General features: G+C 42.6%; 2 protein-coding genes across 8 annotated transcripts; one reads left to right on the forward strand and one right to left on the reverse strand.

Annotated features, from left to right (window-relative positions):
• Nucleotides 1–850: 850 nt before the first annotated feature.
• Nucleotides 851–9,319, reverse strand: MRPL37 (mitochondrial ribosomal protein L37). The gene is made up of 7 exons (XM_034779239.1): nucleotides 8,827–9,319; nucleotides 6,708–6,891; nucleotides 6,044–6,159; nucleotides 5,080–5,265; nucleotides 4,630–4,787; nucleotides 1,639–1,842; nucleotides 851–1,088 (listed from the first exon to the last, which is right to left on the reverse strand). The coding sequence occupies exons 1-7, from the start codon at nucleotides 9,212–9,214 to the stop codon at nucleotides 984–986; spliced, it is 1,341 nt and encodes a 446-aa protein (XP_034635130.1). The 5' UTR covers nucleotides 9,215–9,319; the 3' UTR covers nucleotides 851–983.
• Nucleotides 9,320–9,400: 81 nt separating this feature from the next.
• On the forward strand, nucleotides 9,401–24,389 carry LOC117881677 (NADH-cytochrome b5 reductase-like). Of its 7 annotated transcripts, none has more exons than XM_034779240.1 (7): nucleotides 9,408–9,481; nucleotides 12,351–12,530; nucleotides 13,968–14,116; nucleotides 15,119–15,206; nucleotides 18,334–18,438; nucleotides 20,922–21,125; nucleotides 22,783–24,389. In XM_034779240.1, the coding sequence occupies exons 2-7, from the start codon at nucleotides 12,354–12,356 to the stop codon at nucleotides 22,984–22,986; spliced, it is 927 nt and encodes a 308-aa protein (XP_034635131.1). In that variant the 5' UTR covers nucleotides 9,408–9,481; nucleotides 12,351–12,353; the 3' UTR covers nucleotides 22,987–24,389. The 7 variants fall into 7 exon arrangements, with proteins under 7 accessions (XP_034635136.1, XP_034635131.1, XP_034635132.1 ...); XM_034779241.1 differs by having other exon boundaries at nucleotides 23,193–24,389; XM_034779243.1 differs by lacking the exon at nucleotides 9,408–9,481 and adding an exon at nucleotides 12,997–13,096 and having other exon boundaries at nucleotides 12,400–12,530.
• The last annotated feature ends 1,381 nt before the right edge of the window (nucleotides 24,390–25,770 follow it).

Raw genomic sequence — 25,770 nt, forward strand, 5'->3', positions numbered from 1 at the left:
TTTAGCTTAGCCTTTAAGGCATATTGTCTGATCTTTTTAATAAGTCATTTTTGTGGCTCTTCTGACCCCTCTCCACTTTATTAATAATCCTTCTTGAATTGTGGTTCTGAGGCCACTTCCTATTGTAGCACCATAGGGTATGTCTACACTCCACCTGGGAGTAAGCCTCCTAGCCTGGATGGACAGATTTGAGCTAGCGTGCTAAAAAGCAGTGTGGATGTTGCAGCTCCAGCAGAGAGAGACTCCGGCTATCCACCCAAGCTTAGACCTAGGGGCTCAATCCTTCCCTCTCCCTGCCCCCCAACTAGTAGCTATAGCAGCAAAAACTGTTTTAACACCTTTGCAAGCTAACAGGACTGTTTACCAGTGATTGTGCCCTAAAGAATTTCAGTTCTCTGCCTATAGAGAGACTCCATTTTGATGGTAAGATAATATTCTAAAGTAAATCACTAAGAAGGAACTGGGCACTAAGTTATCCAAAAGCATTTTAGAAGTAAAACCAAAGTGTGGTGATTGTGAAGGCCCATTGTCCCACAAGACTTTGCTTAAAGCTTTATAAAGGTGGGTTTTCTACATAATGCAACTTGGTAACTAACTACTGTGCTGTTTGCTTTTGAGCGGGTACCCGCTCAACACATTCTGGGCTCAGGTTCTACTCTGTGGATTTCTGCTCTCCCAGCTGCTACATCCAGAATCTGCTCCTACAAACAGTAAGAAATAAATGGTAGTTTGGTTTGCATATTCCCCCTTGGTGATGGTGGAAAATACTCAGAGGCTGGGTTCATTAATTTAATGCATGTGTATAATGGTACAGTTAGGCCAGTGCAATGAAAGTTTATATTCAAGTGCACACACTTACTAAAAAAAGTTTTATTTTCAAAAATTGTTAGGTTTTAAACCCTTAAATTACTCCATTTAAGAGTAGTATACGATCACATTTGCTTAGCTGTATGATCTTCTGATGAAAATAGCAGGAAGTAAACTTAAAGGATTTTGGTTTGAGTAGAATCTTGCACAGCTCCATGCAAATACAGTGCCAGAAACTTCTTGAATGTGTCAGGTCGATAGCCATATATTCCAGGAGGAAACTGTGGAGAAGAGACTTGGATATTCAGTTTGTAGTGAACTGATATTTTCCCAAGCAATAGTCTTTCTTTATACTTAGAGACAACTTGAAACATGGCAGTCTGTCTGAAACAAGCTTTCTCTGACAGACAAGCGGGTTTGAGAGTATTTCCATTGGGATTGCACTGATGGGTGGGGAATTTACCAAGTGAGACTGGAGTCTTCCTAGTCTAAGGGGAGTTGACCATTAATATTCTCTCCATGTACCTAGTTATTTCACTGAATAACTTTTTCAATAAGGACATAATTAAATTGTACATCTACATAAAATGTCTCCATCTTAGCAAGCTTAATATAAATTGCAATGCAGCTGAATACCCTGATATATAAACAGGACTAACAGTTGCCCTATATTATTTCAGTGTTCACAATTAAGTACCAAACAGCCTATTGTCCTATCTATACCAATACCGTCTGTACAAGCTCCTAAGACTCAAAATATATGTAAAGGGATAGGATTTCCACTCCATAATTCTGGTGAGTAAACTAGTTCTCTCAAGCCTGTTAACTTACCTTGACAACTTTCTTCCTGATTCCTGGAAGATACCGGATGTAGTCATACATATACTGATCAGAATCAATCCAGACGAGGTTTTTAACACCATCATTAGAGGCCAAGTCTGTTGTATTTAACTGGAACACCATGAACTGGAAAATACGACCCTCTGTACCAATGCTTTGTACTACCACCGGGTGCTCTAAAACTTTGGGATCATCCTGGGTAGGGTGGAGGGAAGGGAGGAGGAGTTACAACAGACAATGGATGAGAAGATACAGAATCAGCAATTATTTGGTTTAAAGCCAGGACTTTAACAAATGTAATATCTTGCTCAGAAAGTTCTGTTCGAACAGGTATTGAATATAGATTTTGTATTTTAATTAGGGCTGTCGATTAATCAGTTAACTCATGCGATTAACTCAAAATTAATTGCGATTAATTGCAGTTTATCACATTGTTAAACAATAGAATACCAATTGAAATGTATTAAATATTTTGGATGTTTTTCTACATTTTCAAATATAGATTTCAATTACAACACAATACAAAGTGTACACTGCTCACTTTACATTTATTACAAATATTTGCACTGTAAAACTAGTATTTTTCAATTCACCTCATACAAGTACTGCAGTGCAATCATGAAAGTGCAACTTACAAATGTAGATTTTTTTGTTACATAACTGCACTCAAACAATGCAAAATTTTAGAGCCTGCAAGTCCACTCAGTCCTACTTCTCGTTCAGCCAATCACTAAGACAAACAAGTTTGCTTACACTTATAAATAAGAAGTGGGCAGCATTATCTCCCATGAGACTTCTGTAGCTGGCATTGCAAGGTATTTACGTGCCAGATATGCTAAACATTTGTATGCCCTTTCATGCTTCGGCCACCATTCCATGCTGATGCTCGTAAAAAAAAGTGTTAATTAAATTTGACTCAACTCCTTGAGGGAGAATTGTATGTCTCCAGCTCTATTTTACCTACATTCTGCCATATATTTCATGTCATAGTAGTCTCTGATGATGACTCAGCAATGTTCATTTTAAGAACACCTGTGCTGAAGATTTGACAAAACACAAAGAAGGTACCAATGTGAGATAGCTACAGCACTCAATCCATGGTTTAAGAATCTGAAGTGCCTTCCAAAATCTGAGAGGGATAAGGTGTTGAACATGCTTTCAGAAGTCTGAAAAGAGCAATTCTCCTATGCAGAAACTACAGATCCTGAACTACCAAAAAAGAAAGTCCACCTTCTGCTGGTGGCATCTGACTCAGCTGATGAAAATGAACACGCGTTGTTCCACACTGCTTTGGATTGTTATCTAGCAGAACCCGCCATCAGCATGGACGCATGTCCTCTGGAATGGTGGTTGACGCACGAAGGGACATATGAATCTTTAGCGCATCTGGCATGTAAATATCTTGCGAGGCCGGCTACAACAGTGCCATGAGAATACCTGTTCTCACTTCAGGTGACATTGTGAACAGGAAGCATTATCTCCTGCAACTGTAAACAAACTTGTTGAGCAAATCGCTCAGACAAACAAGAAACCAGGACTCTGGACTTGTAGGCTCTAAAGTTTTCCATTGTTTTATTTTTGAATGCAGTTATTTTTTTGTACATAAATCTACATTTAAGTTCAACTTTTATGGTGAAGAGATTGCTCTACAGTACTTGTATTAGGTGATTTGAAAAATAGTATTTCTTTTGCTTTTTAAAGTGCAAATATTTGTAATCAAAAACAAAAACACTGTACACTTTGTATTCTGTGTTGTAACTGAAATCAATATATTTGAAAATGTATAACACATCCAAAAATATTTAAATAAATGGTATTCTATTAGTGATTAATCAATTTTTTTAATCGCTTGACAGCCCTAATTTTAATTCTTTCAAATGGCAATGGAATATAGATGTAAACTGAATTACATGTCTGTTCTAGTTTTTCACTTCAGCTATACCCAAGACAGTTGCTTCAACTGATTTCTACCCATTGCCACTCTACTCTTAACCTTCATTAACACATTAAAATAATTGCTATTGGCATAACAAGGTATTACTCTGAATTGACAAACAACTTAAGAATCAAAACATGTCTTTAAAGGTTACCTATAAATTCCTGGCCTACAAAGTCACTAGATATAATTTTTTTTTTTTTTAATTGATGGAGATATCCCATCTCCTAGAACTGGAAGGGACCTTGAAAGGTCATCAAGTCCAGCCCCCTGCCTTCACTAGCAGGACTAAGTACTGATTTTGCCCCCGATCCCTAAGTGGCCCCCTCAAGGATTGAACTCTCAACCCTGGATTTAGCAGGCCAATGCTCAAACCACTGAGCTATCCCTCCCCCCTCAAATGGTTATCAATGCAGATTTCAAAATATTGTAATATCAGACTTAATGGAATTCAGAGGCTCTCCTCCCTCGTCATCAGTTCAAATTCAATCCAGGTCAACAGTGACTAAGTCATTGCCATCTAGTGGCTGCTTAGTGGCCTCTGAAGTGCTCTGAGTTTCACTCCAGTTTCAAAGAGAGAGGAGTCCATATCATAAGTCCACGTGCTTGGCATTCTTCTTGGAAATTTCAGCTATAATGCTATGGCCTGAACTACCCACTCCCATCTAGCATTCATACTTCTAGGTCAGGACTGGGGCACGAGGATGGGATGGTATAGGAAAGTTTGAATCACAAACTCCATGTTATATTTGTCTGAACTAAAACTCATCAACAGATAACTATGGAGATAGAAGGTAAGTAAAAGTGCAGGTAGTAAGTACATATTTCAACAATCTACCTTCTATTCCAAGTCTGTGAGATCACTGTACCATTTCTCAATTTTGTATAATTGAAGGCAAAACTTTCTTTGCTGCTGGCTTGCAATTTATTCATCTCCAACCACACAGGTTGTACTGCACCTTTAGATAATACCATTACAACAGCCTCCATGAACAATGACATCTACTATAGAAGTTGCGAGGTATGACAGTCATTTTAATACGTACCCCATATAGCATCTTCGCCTTTGCCAGTGCATTGCCAAAAGCAAACATGAGCATTTTAGCCCGGAGTTGTTCTGGTTTAAATCGGGCTGGACGAATGTTGGCTGATTCCACAAAGTACAGAGTGTGAGGATGAGGGTAGGGATAACCCTCTCTGAAACCTGGATTATAGGTAACCATGAGATACAAAAAAAAGTTTAGTACAAAGTTAGTCTTTCCTTTACTCTTTTCAGTAATTATTAAATTTGTATTAACGCAGATTAGACTTACTGCTCTGAAGAACACGTAAGATACCCTATATAGCACTAGCAAATTAGCTAATCCATTATCAACTGTACACCATCTAACATCAGCACATGAAATGTTTAAGGGAATGGGGAAGTTAAAGATTGTAGTGCTGTCCACTAGTAAACATTAACCTGAATGTTTATGTAACTGCTATGCAACTTTTACCTGTATCATTTCGTTCTTCATATACATTAACTTCCTGAAGATCAATTGTAGGAGAGATGGGATGGAAGGTCTCTAGAATGTGGTTTTCAGTAGCCAGAATCTCATCCTTGGAGGCTACTGGCAATAATGGATTAATGGCATTCAGAAGTATTCCATTCAAGCCACGAACCTGAAGAATAGATGATTCTGTAAAGAGAGATTATATTGCATGCAAACATTGCAAAGACTCTAAACACTTGTACTTAAGAATAAGTCTGCCACCATATCTATTAATTTATTCTTCTCTTCCTTTGGATGCATGTTACAGTAAAATTATAGCAATAGATGCCCTAGGTTTCATTTGCTAATGTTTAATACGCTATGGAAAAATGAAGCCATAGGCTAACCCCTGCATAGTTAACCATGAAGTGTCACAATAGTCTTACTGCAAGAATACCGATTTATTTTGGAAGGCACCTCATGTTGTCTTCCCCCCTGCCCAAAATGAATGTTAAGTAGCTGCCCAACTGGAGACAGTGATTTACACAGAATACAAACATAACACTTCTATTTATCCAGTTCACTAGTTATTGATCCCACATAAGTATGGCTTGAAAGATTGTACAGATTTCATGCACACATTGTAGTAAACAAATCAGTTCTTTAGAAAACAATGCTCATATTGCCTTTTGTCATGCACCATTGTCTGTCTCCTCTCCCTGCAATGTCTCTTTCATATTCTGTAAAGTTTAGATAGTAAACTTCTGAGGACAAGGGACCAGCCATCTTACCTCAACTATGCCTAATGCACTATTTAAAGCTAAAAGGTTCCGAGACACTTGGTTTCATAGATGTTAGCCTTATTTTAATCCTCATCCATGTCCTGAGCTTTAAAGCTAGTATTTTTCTTTATTCCCTATCAGGATTACAAGTAAAGAGAAAGAGAGAAGTGTTTTCTACAAATAAATAAAATAAAGTTACTAACCTCTCTCCCATGTAGCCGCCACTTTGTAGTCTCTAGCCAACATTCTTTTAGAGAGGGAAGGATACTTGCTAGCCATTGTCCTACACAAATGTAACAAGTCTTCCAAGAGTACAGGGCTTTAGAATGAGACAAGAATTAGGATAGGATACAAAATGACTTTGAAAGTTATAGGTGTACAGAATATACAATGCATTCTAGTACATGACTACAAGTAAGCCATAACAGTATGAAATATGTAACATTTCCAAATGGTTAATGCAGATTTGTTTAATACTTAAATCCATCTGACATACCAATCGGGTTCCAAGTTGGCAGTGATAATGTTTACTTTCAATTATTAAAACAATTGACATCTGTATTAGCTGGGATATGATCTAAAATAGAACTAAGTTTGTACAAACCCACACACTGTTACACACTTTGACATAAGATGAAAACAAGTTTTGAATATACACACAAGTACAATTGTAAACAAGTGAGGGCTGGCAACCAGATACAAACTGAATTCACCTCAGTAACATTAAACAGTAAATATAATGTTCTGCTGGTAATACTTTAAAAAAAAAAACAAACATACTGATAAAAAAAACTGGCTGTTTGAAGCAGAGCTTCCCTGAAAAGGTTGCAGTGTAAGTAAAGATTTCTTTAACTTTTGAGGACTTACCAATAATTCTCTCTCTTGGGAATAAGTTCAGTGGTATTCCAGACACGTGCATGAGAAATTGCATTTTGTACTTTCTCATCCTGATTCTCTAGTTGGTTGGCTGGTTCATCAATAATATTAAGTACTTTTGGAGGTAAGCCTTCCATTAATTTTGTCTTTGTTAGCCAGAGCGCTTGCCTTACTCCTTGGAGTCAAATCAAAATATAGTTATTGAAGATATTCAGCAATGTTAACTATGCCATAAATGGGTTAATATAAAAATGCTCTATTACCTATTGAATCTTAAGCACTTATGCTACCACTAATATAGAATACTTCTCAGCATGACCAAGTTATCAGGAACATTAATTTTATGTAGTCTGACCACTTTCATTTATGTACTGTTTTACAACACTGAAATAAGTGTGCATACCTCATTAGCACCACATAAGTTACACATGTAAGTTGAAAGATTAGTTTAGAAGTGTTTTTCCCTACTTGTTTTTTAATTGTAGTATATTGGGTTAAGAATTACAAGGAAACAAGATATGAGAGACTACATATAGCATATGTATACTTTGCATATTATACTTCATGTTAAATGTAAATGGGATCTTGCATTCTGCTGCATGCATAGTTGATCTGAAATTAAATGCTGGTATCCATACTGAAAGGAAAGAGCCTGTACCCCTTGCCAAAGTTTCTTAGCTTTCTGTTTACATTATCATAGTAGCTGGGGCCCCAACAAAAATCAGAGCCCCACTGTGCACAGCCCTGTACCTTCACGTGACATGGTTCCTACCCTGCAGCCCTTACAAACGAATCCAGTATTTTTGTTGGTCCACCCACCTAAGAAAGTAGGTGCTAGACTACTATGCACACCACTATTGTTGTATACATGTGAGCTGGTTTGGGGGGAGGCGTGGCCCACTCCCCCCCATGAGTCAGGTTACAGCAACTCCCACCAACGCAAAATGCCCTCTTGATATGAGCTGTTTTAGGATAACGGGCAGCCCCCACCTGAGTTATAACACGCAGCAATTCCCCCCCCCCACCACCAAATTCACAGTCCATTTTGGTTAATTTCATGGTCATGGGATTTCAAAAATCATAAATATCATGATTTCAGCTATTTAAATCTGCCATTTCACAGTTTTGTAATTGTAGGGGTAGTGACCTAAAAAGGAGTGGGGGGGGAGGAGTTTGCAAAGTTATTGGAGAAGGGGTTGTGGTACTGCTACCCTTACTTCTGCACTGCTGGGGTTGTGCTGCCTTCAGAGCTGGGCAGTTGGAGAGCAGTGGCTGTTTGCTGGGAGGCCCAGCTCTGAAGGCAGACCTGCTACCACTAGCAGTGCAGAAGTAAGGATGGCATGGCACGGTATGGTATTGCCCCCCTTATTTGTGCGCTGCTGCTGGCATGGTGCTGCCTTCAGAGCAGGGTGCCCGGCCACAACAGCCACTGCTCTCCAGCCACTCAGCGCAGTGATTCTCTCCCTCCTTCCACCCCACCCCACCCCCCCAAAAAACCCAAACTCGTGATCTCTCTGCAACTCCATTTTGGGTCAGGATCCCCAATTTGAGAAACGATGGTCTCCCCTCTAAAATCTGTACAGGGTAAAAGCACACAACACACCAGATTTCACAGTCTGTGAGGAGTTTTTCATAGCCCTGAATTTGGTAGGGCCCTAATTATAGGCTAGGTCTGGCAGCTAGTTGTTGCATATTATTATGGTTGCCCCTTAACTGCTACTCTAGCTCTCTCAGTCAGGTCCCTCTACACCCCTCCTCCCAGTCTAAGGTATTTCTATGACCCCATCACTTGTAGCATCTGAGCACCTCACAACCTCATGTATTTATAATGGGGGGGTGGAGGGCAGGGCAGCAGCTATTATCCCCAGCTACAGCTGGGGAAGTGAGGCACAGAGCTGCAGTAACTTGCCGAGGGTGACCTAGGAAAGCAGTGCCAGCTCAGGGAACTGACCCTGGCTCTCCCGAGGCTGGTGCCCTAACGAGGGGGCCGCCTTTTCCAACACCCTGCTGCTGCCCCAGGCAAGGCTGGGCGCTGCTGCCCCCCTCCCCCCAGTCCTCACGGCGGCCTGGTTCCCTCACCCACCCAGCACCCCTGCCCCGCGCCCGCTACCTTCCAGCATCTTGACTCGCTGGTGGCACACGTAGCAGACGCGCTCCTTGTAGAGGGGCATCTCCTCGTAGCGCGGCCCCGGGGAGTGGCGGGGGTCGTGCCAGCCACGCTCCCAGTGCGGGTGGCGGGGCCGGGCCAGCCAGGGCACGAAGTACTGCTTGTCCGCGTAGGTGACCTGCTCCAGCCCGGGGATCTGCTCCTGCACCGGCCGCTTGTCCTGCCAGCTGCGGGGCAGGGGGGCCCCCGGGGGCGGCCCGCGGGTGGTCCAGGGCGTGCGGGGCAGCGGCTTGCGGGGGACCTGCACAGTCTTGCCGCGGTGCGGCCCACGCGGGCCCCACGCCCTCAGCGCTCCGGCCGCCGGCCTCGTAGGCCACCATAACCCCGCCATGGTCGGCTCCCGTCAGGGACGCCAGCCCTCGCCCTCCTCGGCCCAGCCACCCGGAAGAGTCACCGACTGGGGGCCGCCATTTTCCCTAGCGCGGGGTATGCCGGGTACGCAGCGCGCTCGCTGTCCCGGCGACTGACGGCACTGCCCGCCAATGACTCGTGGGTAAGCGCTTTCTGTTCCCGCCCTCCCGGCGAAAGGGGGCGTGGCGCCACTCGGGTTCTGGGGGCCGCGACTGGCGGGGGCGTCGCCGAGGGCACGCGGCCGTTGGTAGGTCGCGAGCCGGAGGATGGCTCGGGGAGTCGGTCACTGCCCGGCGGGAGGGGAGGGGAGGGGCAGTCCCTGAGCAACCCCCCCGCCATGTCCTGTGTTGCCCACCCCACGTGGGCTATAGCGGGGCATAACTGGAGCAGAGGGGCGCTGGGCCCGGCTCCGCCAGCAGGATTGATAGCGCTCTAATGGCGGGAACCCGAACAACCCCGCCAGGCCCCGCCCCTGCCCCAGGCCCCGCCCTCTGCTCGCTCTCCCTCCCTCCCCCACCTTCGCTCACTTTCACCGGGCAAGAGGGGAGAGCTGGGGCTGCAGGCTCTGGGGTGTGGCTGGGGATTTGGGGTGCAGGGTTGGGCTGGGGCAAAGGGTTGAGGGGAGGTGCGGGTGTGAGAGCTCTGGCTGGGGCCAGGGATGAGGGGTTTGGGGTGCAGGAGGGGCTCCAGGCTGGGACCGAAGGGTTTGGGGTGCAGGAGGGGGCTCCAGGCTGGGGCAGGGGGTTGGGGTGTGGGAGCGTTTCGGGATGCAGGCTCTGGCCAGGTGGCGCTTACCTCAGGCGGCTCCCAGAAGTGGCCTGCAGGTGTCGCTCCCACAGCTCCCGTGGGCCGCAGCTCCCGGACAGTGGGAGCTGCGGAGCCAGCGCTCGCCCAGTGGCCGCCCCGCACCAAGGAGCTGGACGTGCCAGTTACTTCCGGGAGCCATGGGAGGCAGGTCAGGCAGGGAGACTACATTAGCCATGCTGTGCCGCCAACTGGACTTTTAGTGGCTTGGTCAGCAGTACTGACGGGAGCTGCCAGGGTCCCTTTTTGACCAGGGGTTCTGGTCAAAAACTGAACACCTGACAACCCTAGCTGGGGGCCCCATTTCCAAGTCTGTCTTTACCGTGGCACAGACTGAACCTGTCCATCCATGAATGCAGAGCTTCTCCCCTAATCCCATGACTCCAGGAGCTGGGGCTTCAAGAGAGCCGCTCTGCAATGTGCCCTGACTCTGGGTCCCACCACCTGGGATGATTACCTGCCACCTCCCGTAGCTACAGGGAGCAGCAGGCTCCCAGTCTCGCCTTTGCCTGGTAGCATAATGGGGTTGCATGGATGGGCTGGACTGCAAGGGGAAGATGGTTTTATCATACTACAGCCGTACCTGAATCACAGAACTGAGAGGCGTATTGAATGCCCTCCCCAAACACTGCTCCTGTGTTGTACAGGCCCCTTTCTCCCACTCTCCGTTTGTCCAGATTGGAAACTCACCAAAGCAGAGACCTGCCTTCCCTGATGTCCTAGGCTCTTTCCCAACAGAAATATAGGGGCATAGTACCTGCTCCAAGGAACTTACTATCTTTGGGTGAAAGAAGAATATTCCTTGGGTGGAAGGTAGCACGGTCTGAGTACAATGCTAGGAGTCCGCTCTCATGAGCTGTAGGCCCTGTGCTAACAACTGATCTTAATCTTTGGCCTTGGTCAGGTCACAAAGGCTAATTTTTTAATGGCTACTTATTTTGAGATAATAGACACCTAGGACCTAACTTGTCAGACATGCTGAGCACCCACGACTCCTATTGACTTCGCTATGGATGCTCAGCGTGTTGCTCCCTGTGGCTAGACGGCTAAAGCCAGTGGCCACTTTTCAAAATGGTGGCCTTAGTGTTCTATTTCTCCATCAGTAAAATGAGAATAATATGTTTGTCACAAGTGTGAAGATAAGTTGTAATGCCCATAACACACCTTGAAAATGAAAATGGTTATAGGTGTTAAGTATTCTTCAATGCTACCGCTTGTGGTTTTATAATTTTCTTCATTTTTGAATGATACAGCATTAATGATATCTAGCTCTTATCTAGCACTCTTCATCGGTATATGCCAAAGCATTGAGAATAATATCAAGTTTAGCAGTGCATTAAAAAGTTATGATGTTCCTCAGAGGTCAGTTTTGGGACTTCTTTTGATAGGACATGATCTAGGAGTGTCTGATATAAGGATATTTGGATGGGGAGTTAAAGATAATTCTACCAGTGCTTGCCCTCGCCTACTTATTCGATCTCTAACCCAGTAGCAACTCTCTTGCTCACCAAAATGGCCCTTCACTTGGCTGATTTCACTAAACACTGCTCCCTGTCAAGTTCCTCTCTCCGACCACCACCTGTATTTCTCCAGCATCGCTTATCTTCCAGCCTCCCAGAGGTTGAACCTCTCTATTAAAAGTGGGGGCAGCTGCAGGCCACATTTTAGAATGCTACTTTATATGTTGAATACAGTACTTTAATAAAGATGTATTGAAGGAGGGGGTTTAGAGGAAGATGCAAGATAAAGATGGGACCAGAGCACACCAAATATTCATCTTTAATGTAAGGGTGTGGCCCACAGAGATAATAAATCCTAGGTCACAATACTCTTCTTTGGTCACTGAAGCTGAGTCTAGGATTTAAAAAATATAGCAATTTATATGAATATTGAGAACATCCACAGTTACATTATTTTTCCTGTCTAATGTATACGCAATACAGACACTTATTCTGCTGGGCATAAACCGCTCACCAAACTGTTCATGGGTTTCTTACACCTTTCTCAGCATCATCTGGTATTGGCCACAGTCACTGACAGGATACTGGACTTTGTGGACCATTGGTCATATGCAGTATAACAATTCTGTATTAAAGCAGAGGATTGCAGCCACTCAAATGAAGATGGAGCGTTGCTTGTATCAAGTTAGCCAAATATATCTTCAGCTAGATAAAGTTTGGATGCCTCCTGAATTAAATCTTCACATATTGAGATGGATGTCTCTAAAGCAGCAGATAGCTAGCACCAGATTCATGTGTGCCTCTTTCTTAAAACATGTAGCCCTGTGGATGATGCTTGGATTGTGTTTGTAGGTAATGAGTGAAAGTGAGGATGACTGGCTCTCTCTTATGCCCACTGAACCCTTGCAATCTCAGTGCTGTGGCAGCGGCTGCAAACCATGTGTCTATGATGTGTATCAGAAGGAGCTAGCCCAGTGGGAAGAAGCCAAAGCAAAGAAAGACAGAAGCCTCCTGACCAAACAGAAGGAGGAGGTAGGGACTTTAAAGGTCTTCTTCATAGCATCCAATCAGTCAGTACTTTTATCACATTTGTGTTTGTAAGCATTTGATAGCTGTGTAGCTGAGGGTGGGGTGATCTATAATGGTCTTTTATTAGAGGAATTTAGACATCCCCCATAATACACCCCTACCTCGATATAACGCTGTCCTCGAGAGCCAAAAAATCTTACCGCGTTATAGGTGAAACCGCGTTATATCGAACTTGCTTTGATCCACCGGAGTGGTGCCCCCACCCGGAGCACTGCTTTACCGCGTTATGTCCGAATTCGTGTTATATCGGGCCGCGTTATATCGAGGTAGAGGTGTACCTGCTATAATGGAAATTCCCAAATTCTCTGGATTTCATTATGTACCTCATTAAAGTGCAGTTTCTGGTGCCACTACAGCAAGCTCACATCACATGAAGGTGATAAAATAAGGCTAAAGCTTGTTTGTGCAGGTGACAGAGCTTCCTTCAGGGCCAGTCTGAAACTCGAATGAACTCACCCAGAAAATGAAGGACCATCATAAACTTCACCACCTTCCGGTCCAAGTGCAAGGTGCATTTCTTTGGTCTTTCTGTCCCTAACATAAATATATAGCAACATGTATATTAAAAAAAGTCCTGCACATACGTCTTTCTCTGTTGAGAGGATGAGAGAACCAACACATGACAGGTGTTACATTCTTAATGCACTACTGAAGGTGTTCAGATATTACAGTGATGTGCCCTGTGTAGAATAGGTGGTGATTCCACAGCTTGAGGCAACAAGTTTTTAGGGAAAAAAGCAGAGATGAGAGTGTCAGCATCTCTTCTGCTATGATAGCGTTCACTGTTCACCTTAGACAACTTTTATTTTACCTTCATTTTCAGGTTTATATATTGAGGATAAAAAATTAATATTTGACACAGCAGTCAATTATTTGCCTCTTCAAAACATAGTTTTATTCCTGTCAAATCCCCTTTCAAATAAATCCAACCATGCTGGTAAAGCAGGATGTTTCTACTAACATAATCAGCAGTGAAATAATTAACAGTGTTGGTTTTTAAAATGGTCATTAGAGTTCAGCGTTAAGTCCCCATTAGATCTTAAGCTCTCTTAGAGCTGTTTCTACTGAACTCTCTCTGTACCCTCAGGAAGACAGCATTGCACTGAGTCATCTTTAGAAGGTTTTCTTTGTGGTCATAGGATCTGGAATCTAACTTTTTTTTTTTTTTAAATGACATCTTAGATTTTGAAAAAAAACACTGCGAAAAAACAAACCAGCAGAGAGACCCCAAATCTGTGCTTGTCCCTAGAGTTTTCAAGGCACATTTTTCTGGCGTCCTAAGTTTCACCAGCATTAAATTCACACACAAGTTTTTTTAAAAATAAAAGTGAAATAAAGGATGCTGCCTACCCCAGTAATTACTTATTGTTGTTTTTGCAGAGTAGTAATTCAGAATTAAATCCAGATACATTTACTGCTTTCAAGATAAGCTCTGTGGAACAGCTAACAGAGGACACCTACCAGTATAAATTTGAGCTGCCAGGAAACAGCAGCCTGGGATTGAGTTTAGGACAACATATTGTGTTAAGGTACTGTACTTGTCTCTAGTTAAATGGGCTACATTACGTGACTTAATATGCAGTTTGTCAATATACAAAGATTTCATACCAAGTAAATCATAATTTCTGTGCTTCTGTAATGATACAGTTGAAAGAACTCATGAGTTTAAGTTTAATTTTATGGTGAAAGCCCACTCCGTAGCTTCATTTTTTCCCAACATTACCTTTGTGTTGGTGGTGGGGAAAAGAGAACTAAGTGTGACTAAGAAGAGCAATTAACAGAAGGAAAAATAGAAAAAGTAGTTGTTTCAGCACACGATTTTTATCAATGTGGTGGCATGAAGGCAAACTACGAAATCAGAAGTTCAATGTTAGGCCCTGTAGCTTGGGGTGGCTAAGCACCGTGCAATATTGTATCCAAAGTCCATGTGTTTTGTGGATGATTGCCAGCTGAGGTCAGGAAAAACATTCCCTCCCCTGGCATAGTATTTGCCAAAAAGGGGCCATGTGGGAGGAGCTGTCATCTGTGCTAGTTTCTCGTGGTGACCACTGTCAGATACAGAAGAAGGTCAGACTATAGGCACCATTGATATATATCAGTTATTATTATATGTTTACTGGATGCTGTACAAACAGTGAAAAACAGCCCCTAGCCCAAACAGCTTACAGTTCAAATTTACTAATATAGCATTTCCTCACAATACTGCACATTCATCTGCTCCACACAAAACGTCTGTTACACTCCTTTGCCTGATTTGTCTGGGGAAGCTACAAGTGCAACATAGCTGGTGCCATTGCCTAAAGAATTGGAGGAATACTAAAGAGTGTCGTAAAGGGTCTGCAGAGAAATCTGAGGTTATTTCACTCCCTGGATCTTTAGATAATTGAGGGAACATCTGTCTCAGCAAAGGATGACCCATGGAGAGGAAAGACTGCTGTGTATTTCAGACAATAGCCTTTGCTCATCACTCCAAAGAGTATCAATCAGTGATTCCAGTAATGGTTTCCTGTACCATCTTGTTTTCTTCTCAGAGGGATGGTGAATGGTTTGGAGGTTCAGAGAGCTTATACTCCAGTTAGCCCTGTAAACGCTGAAGGATACTTTGAAGTTTTAATAAAAGTAAGTAGTCTATATTAGTTAGATAAGATTGTAAACAACTTGGGACTGTGTTTTTCTTCCATTGAATGTACAGAACTCACTCTGTTAATATTTAACAAATGAGAGTAATATTTAGGAGTATGTGTCATGGAGCATTTTTGTAATTATTTAGGGGCAATTGTGCTTTGCTGATAAGAGTGGTCATTTCATGTACACAAAACTGAAAGTGAAAAGGTGTCTTGTAAATAAATTATTTACAACATATTCCCTATTAAGTGATCCTTACAAAATCAAGGCCAGAGTTTTGCAATTGACGATGGTAGGAATAGGATCAGGGCTTAGTTCTAAATCCTGTGCATGGAATCCCTGGGGCAATGATGCCCCTCTGGTCCCTTTCACCCCTAAAGTCTGTCATGTGAGTGCAGTGGCAATGCCAATGGAGGATTTTGAAAGTTTGTGGTACAGCAGGAAATGAAACAGCTCTTCTGCATCCCTGGAGAGTGCCTTTATCACAAGAGCAACCTTTAGCAATTAGGCTTGTTGAGGGGTTGTTTGCTTTAAGGACGCTTTTCAGGGAAACTGTTCATTTTGCTGCAAAATATGTAGAACCATAAAGCATCTGTTTTGTGGTCTTCACATTTAGAAATTGATACTGAGTCCTGTTTGGGGTGAAATCCTGGCCCTATTGAAGCTAATGGCAAAGCTCCAATTGACTTAAACAGGGCGGAGATTTTCCCCCTTGACTTAGATGGAAGTTTTGCCTGAATAAGGACTGCAGGACCAGGGTCAGCAAAAATAATTATTTTGTGTAGGAAATCAAAATCAGTTCCATCTTTCTGGTCATACATATCTCTTCTAATTTCTGGGGGGAAGATGAATTTTACTCCACGTGTAAAATTCTGACTGCTGCAGTTTCCAGGCAGATTAGAGTACAACCTCTTAGCCGTTGCCTGTCTCCCAGGAGTTTATACTTTTGAGGATTTATTATTCATTTGTATGATAGAATGTAGTCCTTTAGAAATGTGTGTAACTCTGATAAAAGACTTTTATGGGTGGGTTATTTCACTATTGTGGCAATTGGGGAAAAGTGCTACATTTGAGCTGCATTAATAGGATACATTTATAAGTTGACTGTGAAATTTCATGTATACTTGCTTATTACACAGGTTTTGCGTTTCAATAATAATAGTAATGATTGTAATAATACCTTTCCTTTATATAGAACCTTTCATCCCAAAGGGAACTATAATGATTCTCTGGCAGTAATAAAAGACCTGCAACACCTCCTCAGAAAGTACCCATTTTTAAAACTTGCTGTGTAGGTTGTAGTATATTTCACACTATTCAGGCAATTTTTGGAAGTACTATATTATTATTACTGTGCAATCCAAGTACTGTTCAAACCCCTCTGTTTCCTATTGTTACACTATCACGTTTGTGATACTACAGTTTAGAGTGAGGGAGTTGCTATTTACCATGCATAACCCTCTGTAACAGCACCCCCCTTGTGGCCTAGGGTCACTCTGTTTCCCCTTCTTCAGGGCCCTTTAAGAACTGCACAGTCCACAGTACTTAAAACAGTCCCCTTCTGGGGTCCAATTTATTCAATCCTCAGAAACACATTTCCCTCCAGGCCCCAACCCCCATTCAATATCTCTCTCCCCTTCAGTAGAAAGTCCCCATTCCTCCTTTCCAGAGCTGGGTCCTAATTTAACAGTCACTCCCATGCTCTACTTGGCTGGAGTTCATCCTCCTGGCTCTGAGTTCTCATGTTCCCTGCAAGAACCTTTCCTCACTCTCTACCACAGCTTCCTGCTGCCCCTGATAGGGGAATCAGCTGTCTCCCTCAGGTCCCACAGCATAGGTGGGCTGGAGCAGTACTTTAAGTAATCAGAGTTGGCTAGCCTTAGGCCTCTAGTCCTTAAGTGTCAAGCCGTACTCTTACACCTTCCTTTGAGTGATTTTATAATGTTATGGTTTCTTTTGGTATAAAACTGAGTGTAGAAGTTTTCATCCCAGGAGATATTTTTTCTTTTTATTTAAAAAAATTAATTGTAAACCAATTCAGTCATTTCTCATTTAGATTGAGGGGGGATATTTAGATGTGGAGAGTGTTTTGGTTCCAAATGCTTTTTGCCAAAGTAACTGCTAATTTGCAACTGCCTTATACCTTGCATTGCCATTTATGCTTGTGGAAGGTGAGTGTAAGATGCTTACCATACAAACCATTCTGATATGATACCTTTTCTACCCACTCAGCATAGGTGTTAAATGACTACCCAAGATGCAAGGCCCATTGAATGTAAAATGTCTCTGATAGTATCTTACAGCATGGATGCCATTAGGGATGGTAACAGGACTAACTGGATGATCCCAGGGTTTTAGCGTTTCCCTTTGTGTCCTCCTCTATTGCAGGCAAGCTATGACTCCTGTCAGTAACACATGAAGTCTTTATGCAGAAGTCTCTAACAGTGTTTTCACAGTGGTTTTGTACCTGTTAGGAAGAAGAGCAGTTTTTGTGAATGCCGTTTTTAGTGAGGTCCATGTTAACATTTTTGTAAAATCTCTGAGCATCCCTTCACATTCAGATGATCTGTACTAAAAATACCCATTTTAACATTTCAGATGGGAAATCTGACTCCGGTTCAGTAGTTACTTGCTGTGCTATTGTAGCATCTGGGAGATCGGAAACAAAGTGTAAAATATGTGGTGTTCATTTGAATATCAATACCCAGAATGCACTTCCAGCTCCCAGTCATTTAATAATTGTGCTACATGGCCGTGTTCTGAGCTCTGGAGAACACAAGAAAGCTTGCTGTGCTTTTGACTGTAAGGAGTTCTTCTTTGTGTGCTTTGTAAATGAGAGTTCTGATAGGCTTTCCTAGCTTCAGAAAGCTTCGGCTTCATAAGTGTGTATTGTGTTTACATTCTATTCAAGCTGGATTTGATCCAGTATCATTTCAGTTACATGTCTTTGTTACTGTTACAAGTTTATATTATTTTGCAAATAGAACAGTCATTTTTTAAATCCCTGAAATGTTTTTCCCCCTTTTGTTTAAACAGAGATAATTTTGTAATTAACGTTAAGCTGGGAAACTTTCCAACAAAGTATAATTATTTTTTCCTTTTGTGTGATTTTTTTTAATAGTGCTACAAGGCTGGGCTAATGTCACAATATATAAAATCCTGGATTGAAGGAGACACAGTCTTTTGGCGAGGGCCATTTGGAGGCTTCCCATATAGCCCTAATCAGGTTAGTTATATAATAGATACAGAATGGCTCAGCGCATGGTAGCTCACTTTGTGTAATGTACCAAAGGGAGATTGTCAGTTAGATTACTATTTTGATTATTTGAAGGATTTACACATTTACTGTACAGTGCTACAGCATTTGAAGTCGATTGGAGTAAATGGATCTTGTTAGAATGCAAAATATGTAAGGCGGGAGAGGAATGGGAGGAGTGGGGGAGATTATAAAACACTAGCAACTGTTGCTGAGCATCCATTTCATTAGTGTTGAAATGAAGAAAACTGGTCCGAGTTATCACCAAAAATGCGTGCAAATTTGTTTAGCATCACTTTGAACTACATTGATGTTTCAAGACCAAGTATGACCAGAGCAGAGGTATCAAACTCCTAGTCCCAGATCTCACCCATTTGATATATTTATTTGGCCCATGTGGTATCATCAGATTATGCAGACTCCAGTGAGGTGTGCAGACTTATGTCCATGATGCTGCAAATAGTGATCCCACATATGGGTGCCAAACTCACAGCAAAAATGACTATATCAAGTTTTGGAGAGATTTCCCACAAACGGGACTGTTACTTAATCCCCACCTTTTGGATGAGATGTAGAATTGTGGCTCTGGTCGTTAGAGATCCCATGACACTTGCAACGTAGGAGTGTGAAAACCCCAGGGACCTGGCCAAATTCTAGGTAGAACAATTACATTCTGCCTGCTGAAATCCCCCCTGCTGTTTCAGTTGGAAAAGTTATTCTTCACTTCCCCTTCTTCAGAACTCATGATCAAGTTTGTGCTGCATTGCCAGAAGTGACTGCATCCCAACAGAGGGTGAATCCAGGGCTTTGGAGCTGTGCTCCAGCTCCAGGCAAAAACCTGCAGCTCCACTGCTCCGGAGTTGCTCTGCGCTCCTGCTCGGGCTCCGCTCCAAAGCCCTGGTAAATACAGCTCAGAAAGCACGTTCTGACCCTTGGGTAACAGTCACCATAGAAGCTCAAACTGTTTATAATTATTTGTATTATTTATGAATAATAATAATAGATGGAAGGTATTTTATGAGTTCTGCTAACACCCAAAAATAAAATTCCCTTTTATTTTTGGGTTCAGAGTAATTTGTTACCAAAATACATCAAAACTGATCGTATTTTAAAAGTGGATATGGCTCAGCAATGTAAATAGGTCATTCACAATATATCGCGAAATAGTCCCAAAACACCATCTCTGTGCCCTGCAGCCCTCCAGCCTGCTCAGCTAATTTACCAATTCATAAGCTAGAATAGGTTTTGCAAACTGTACCACGGGGAACCAGCCTGGGCACATGTAGGGCCTGAATTTGAGCGGTGCTAAGCACCCTTGGCTCCCACTGATGGCAGTCCCAAAGAATTAGTATGCTGTATAAATCAGTGGGCTGTATAAAAGGAAGTTGAAAGTTTCATAGCACTTAAGGTAGATTTGTTCATAAAAGATCAGATCCAACCTCCACTGAAGTCAATAGGAGTTAGAGTCGGCCCTTTATTTTGCAAATCTATTCTCAGTCTAATGGAGCTTTGGGCTTTGATTTCCACAGGCCACTAACTTTTCTGTTTGGATACAGCTCAGCTGTCCTCAATCCAACTCTTGATTTGGCTGTGAGAACTTCATCTGATTTTGTATGGATTCATAGGATTTGCCATGTCAATTCTGACCTGGTAGTTCATCCAGTCTGATACCCAATCCCGAGCCTTGGCTAAAGGAGGCAGGGTGGTCCTGTGGGCAGGGCACCGAACTGGGAATCAGGAGACCAGGGTTCTCCTGATGGGCTGTGTGAACTTGGGCAAGTAGCTGAGATCCTTCAGCTCTTCTGAAAATCAAGCCCTCCCCATGCCTGAACTTCCTAATCTATAAAAGGGGATTATAATGCTCACCCACCTTTTGTATGTGCTTTGAGCTCTGTGGATCAAAAGTTCTAAGTATTACTATTATTTATTTGTAATGTCCACTGCTGCTGAAGAAGGTAGAGAACTTCCACAATGCACCAAGCAATTGTCCAGAGAAGGAAAGAGTTCCTTCCTGCAGTTGTCCAAATTACACTCTACAGCGTGAAATTTGAGTGGTTTCATCTTTATCTGAGGGCTTGTCTACAATGGAAATATAAACCACTGCTGACAAGGGGTGTCAGGAATGGGGGCAGCTGAACTGAGGCTCAACATGTTTTAGCTGAAATCAAGCTTAAAACTCAGGGGTATGTTTATATCCAAGAAAAAATGGTTTTCATTTGATTTTTTTTTTTTTTAATCATGAAAAAGTTTCCGTTGAGCTTGGGTTTTGTAAAATCTTGCCTTTGAAAAAACTAAATGTTGTGTGTAAATGTACCTGACACAGTCCTCCATTAGAGAACATATCAGATATTATAGGCCTCCTATAGCACCCTTTCAGAGAAATGGAGTCATCTAACAGGTTTTTCCATTTCCAATTACTATAATCCATTCAAAATCCTCCACTTAATTTCTAGTATGGAGAACTTCTTATGCTTGCCTCTGGAACTGGCATAGCACCAATGCTCCCCATTCTCCAGTACATAACAGAAAATGAAGATGATGAAACCTTTATAACCCTGGTTGGTTGCTTCCGGACTTTTGAAAATATTTACTTGAAACCTCTTCTCCAAGATCAGTCTCGATACTGGAACGTCAGAACATGTTACGTCCTTAGCCAGGTAACATTCTGATATAGATACACTCATCCCTGGGCTCTCTGTGGTGAACAACTCTCTGCCTTCTCTGCTTTTGCCTCAGTGTTATCTAAGTTGATTGCTTACCAGTGGCCAACGGCATGTGTTGATCTAGTAGCATCTGTCTGAGAACATGTTCTTAAATCCTGTTCATACTAACTAGCAGACTTTCAACTGTATCACTCACTAGTTGACCTGTCTTGACAGAGGTTCTGTTAGGAAAGTCCCATTGAACTGTGTCCGCCATGGAATATTTCCCCCCCTCCAAATTGATCATTGTTGCATATAAAAAATTGTATTTATAAAACTCTCAGCTCTCTGTGAAACTCACAATAAACAAACTGCACCCAAAGGGTTTTCCTTTTTCAGCACCCATGCATTGATTTGTTAGCTGCTTTCATTCGCTGCTCACATTCATTAGCTAGTTTCAGTCATCACAAATGTTCACGGCCAGCTTGGTGTCTCACCTTGCAGCATGTATCCACCCAGCTTCTCATCAATTTATCTCACACTGGAGTCCTCTGATGAAGCCAATGTCGTGTCTATGTGCAAAAATGTTGGGGCCACATACTTAAAGTTGTGAACTATACCAAATTCATGGACACGGGCCTACCTCTGAAGTAGCCTTCATTTTCAGGGATGTTGCTCATTTAGTCTCAAATTTACGTATGTTCCACACAAATCTGGTGTACCCTCACTTTGATTGTTGAAAATTATTTACATCAGAAATAAAGACTCATTGCACTCAGATTATAGAAAGTTGTTTATGCTAACAGTATGAATCACACAGCATTTTACATTTCCTGACCTTCTGCTCCTAAAAACCTTTTTGCCACCAAAGAATAAGATGGTCACAAACATTAAGGAGGTCTTGAAATTTCATCCTGTACAGGGCAGTGGTGTCTGTTTGACACTAATCAGTACATGGCAGTCCATATGTTTTTTTCTCTTATCTTGTCTCATTGTGATTTCCTTTCATAAGAGGTTTGTTTTAATCTTACACCAAGTTGTACAGCTTCCTTTTTATAATTCGATCTGTCTACTTATCAATCCATTTTATACTGCTGCCCATCATGGTAGTATGTGAGCACCTTCCACATAAAATCACTAACAATAGCAATGGCCCTAGTGGACTTCATGGACTATCTGGCATTTCTCCCTTTTCAGGGTCAAAACCCTGCTTGGGTAGGGTTTTTTTTTTTGCAGAGGGGGATTATTAGGGGGTTGGGAATAGAGGGAGGTCTTCATATTGTGAGTGTCACTTTTGATGGGAAGGCTGTCTCAAAGAGGAATGTTTTGCAACATATCCTAAAAATGGTCAGATTCTGGATTTGCCCAATCTCCTCCGAAAGATTGTTCCACAGCCAGATCGCCTTGACAGATAATGCTTTGTTCCCAGCTCACACCTGATTCATCCTGGGCTTTGTGATTTTCATTGTCCAGGAAAAGCACAGATGTCGCAGTGGTTCATTTACATCAATTATTGAAGAAACCACCTAGATGGATTCCTGAAGGGTAAACTTTCAGATGAAACTCTGTCAAGGGAGGTCAGGTGTTTGGTCTAAACATTAACTCTTCAAAGTGTTAATCATCCTTTTTTTCTAAAATAACTTGATACAGTGTAAACTTTTTGCTTTTCCAGGAATCTTCCCTGGAAAAACTTCCTTGGAGCTATCAAGAAAACACACACACTGGCCATATAACTGAGAACTTGATTAAGAAAATGATAAATTCCTGTAGAAGAAAGCCATTTGTGCTGATTTGTGGCTCGGTAGCATTTAATGAAGATATGACTAGATGTCTGAAAGCCATAGGACTCAAAGAGGATTCCTATTTTGTATTTTAGCAGTGTGTTCCAGACCGGCTTCCTCTGAAAAGAAATGCAGACCAAGCATGCACCTGTTTGCTGTTTCCTATGCAAACATCAATTTGAACTTGTCCTTTGACCTATTTGGGTTTCTCGTGCATATATTTTCATATGCTTTTGTATAAAATATTTTATATAGTGTCTTTAATATAATTCTTAATATATTGTTTTAAAAATCCCTCTAGGCTAGCTGACAATAACGTGGCACAGCTAGGAAAGAGGAGAATGAAGGTGGGAGCAGTAACTCAAAATTTCATGAAAGAGACATTTAGCATTACTTTTATCTCATTTTTTTGTGTCATCACTTTCATTTTGTAATTAAAAAGGAGAAGGTAAGTAACTGCTCTGATCTGTGCATCATTGTCACAGTACTAACACCCTGAAAGCCATTTGGGTCTACCATGTCACTGTACTATTGGGAACTCTTAATCCAGAGGTTATTGCCATAAGAGACTTTAAATGTATGTCTACACTGCACAAAAGACCAGGTTTGAACCTGAGCCCTGTAGACGTGCCCTTCGTTGCTCGCGGCACAAATTCGTGAGAGACCACTCTTTCAAACACCAGTGCCCTTTTATTTCCTTGTATTTTCCCACCACCACTTATATATAGCTTTATACAGTTTGCTGTCAGGCAGGTAGCCCCTTGGGGAACAGCTTGGTCTTACAGCTAGCTGGGAGCAACAGGTCCTCACTTTCCTGTTCCTCCCTTTCTACTTCCTTCCTGCTAGCTTTATAGGCCTTCCCCCATCAAGCTCACAGGTGTCTCTCCTTTAGGGCTTTAATCAGCCACAGCCTGTCAGCTCCTATCTCTTCCCCTTACTGGGAGGCTAGCAGGCTCTGAGCTAACAGGGGCTGAGTCAGTGCCTTTTGGCCAGCACCCTGTTACAAGCCCCCATTCCAAATCAGTCTGATTTAGGTCAGCAAGCACTCAGGGCACAGGTCCTAGGGCCTTAATAGGGCAGTGGGTCAGAGCCTGACTCCTGCTGTGACTCCAGTCCAAGCCCTCTCCTTTTGCAACGTGAACACAGGTCAAACCACAGATCCAAGTCAGAAGGTCTGCATAGCGTAATAGCATTGATGCGTTAACATGGCTGTGAGACCTGGATCCAGCACTTGTAAAGCCGGGTTTACATAGCAGTGTGGATGCTCAAACACAGGCTTGGAAACACCGAGTCCATGAGCCCGGGTCCCGCAGACCTGGGTTTACAATGCAGTTAGACATACCCTAATACTTCTGGTCACTGGGCATTATGAAGCCTTGCCCCAGGATGTGTTGATGCACTGGTATGGGTTTGCACGGTGTACCCAAAAAACGTAAATTCCTTTATCATTTGTGTACAACACTTCACGTGGAGAATAAAAATGTATCCTAAAAATCTATTGAGAAAGTGTGTGCATGATGTTCTAGCTGTTGTTAAACCTCAGTTTCTCAGGGATGATGATTATTTGCTTTACCTGCTCCCAAGCATTTTATAGTCTCTATTGTTTATGAAACTGAAGCTATTTTCAAGTTAGAAAAGCTGTTTCACGGTGATTGCCTGACTTTTCCATAGGCAGAGGGCTGCCAGAACTGACTTTCTGAACTTCCCAGGAACACTGCCTCATATCTGGAATAATGTTTGGATTTTCCACGGGGCTGTTCTGGAATGCTCTAGCATTGTGGGGGGAGGAAGGGGCAGTACATAGAGGCCTGCTAGGGCTGCACCTTACTAGCTGTTCCAGAGGTTACAAACAGGGCCGGCTCCAGCTTTTTTGCCGCCCCAAGAGGTGAAGAAAAAAAAAAAAAAAAAAAAGAGCCGCAATCGGCGGCACTTCGGCAGCAGCTCTACCGCGCCGTTTCATTCTTCGGTGGCAATTCGGCAGTTGGTCCTTCCCTCCAAGAGGGACCGGAGGACCCGCCGCTGAAGACCCAGACATGCCGCCCCTTTCCATTGGCCACCCCAAGCACCTGCTTCCTGTGCTGGTGCCTGGAGCCGGCCCTGGTTACAAAGCCACAAAGCAGCGATGTTACCCCAGAGGAGATGAAAGAATGAAGAAAACACAATCTATTCAATAAAATTCCTCACTACCACCCCTCCCCCTAAAAGAGATACAAAATAAAGTAGAAAACAACAAAAGCCCCAATTCAAGCAAGGTACTTAAACACTTGCTGACCATTAAGAACACAAAATCAATGGGATTATTCACATGCTGAAAGTTAGGCACAGGCTTAAGTGCCTTGCTGAATCAAGGGCAGGAGAGAGTGGAGCTGCTGAATTTGTTCTGCCAGAGGCAGAACATCTGGCAGGTGCAGGCTAGGAGTTGTTCCTGGGATTCTTTAGCAACAAGTTCAAACTGCCTCTGAGTTCCATGCAGACCCAGGCTTAGCCAGATGTAACAGACTGGAGGAGATGGTTGATCTCAGAAATAAAAGTATTGGGTATCATAATTTCCATTTTAAAACATTATTAATGGAAAACAATAGTTGTTAGTAAAAGTACATCCAGTGATAGAATGATATGTACTTCGCTTTGTAAAGCACTTTGAGACAGACCGGTGAAAAGCACTATGTAAGAGCCATGTATTGTTATGGATATGACAAGGCATCTTGCGCACATAAGTGTACACGTGATGTACGGCGCACATAGTCTCTCTCCACATCTTTAAATTCATCTGTTAATTAGCATTTTTATTCAGTTTTAGAGTTTCTGTGTATGCTCTAGCTATGGCACAGTTCCAAGTTTGTCATCAAACACCCATGTCTCAGCGTCTCGCTTTACTT

The sequence above is a fragment of the Trachemys scripta genome, chromosome 8 (assembly GCF_013100865.1).
Source record: "Trachemys scripta elegans isolate TJP31775 chromosome 8, CAS_Tse_1.0, whole genome shotgun sequence".
In the NCBI taxonomy this organism is placed as follows: Eukaryota; Metazoa; Chordata; order Testudines; family Emydidae; genus Trachemys; species Trachemys scripta.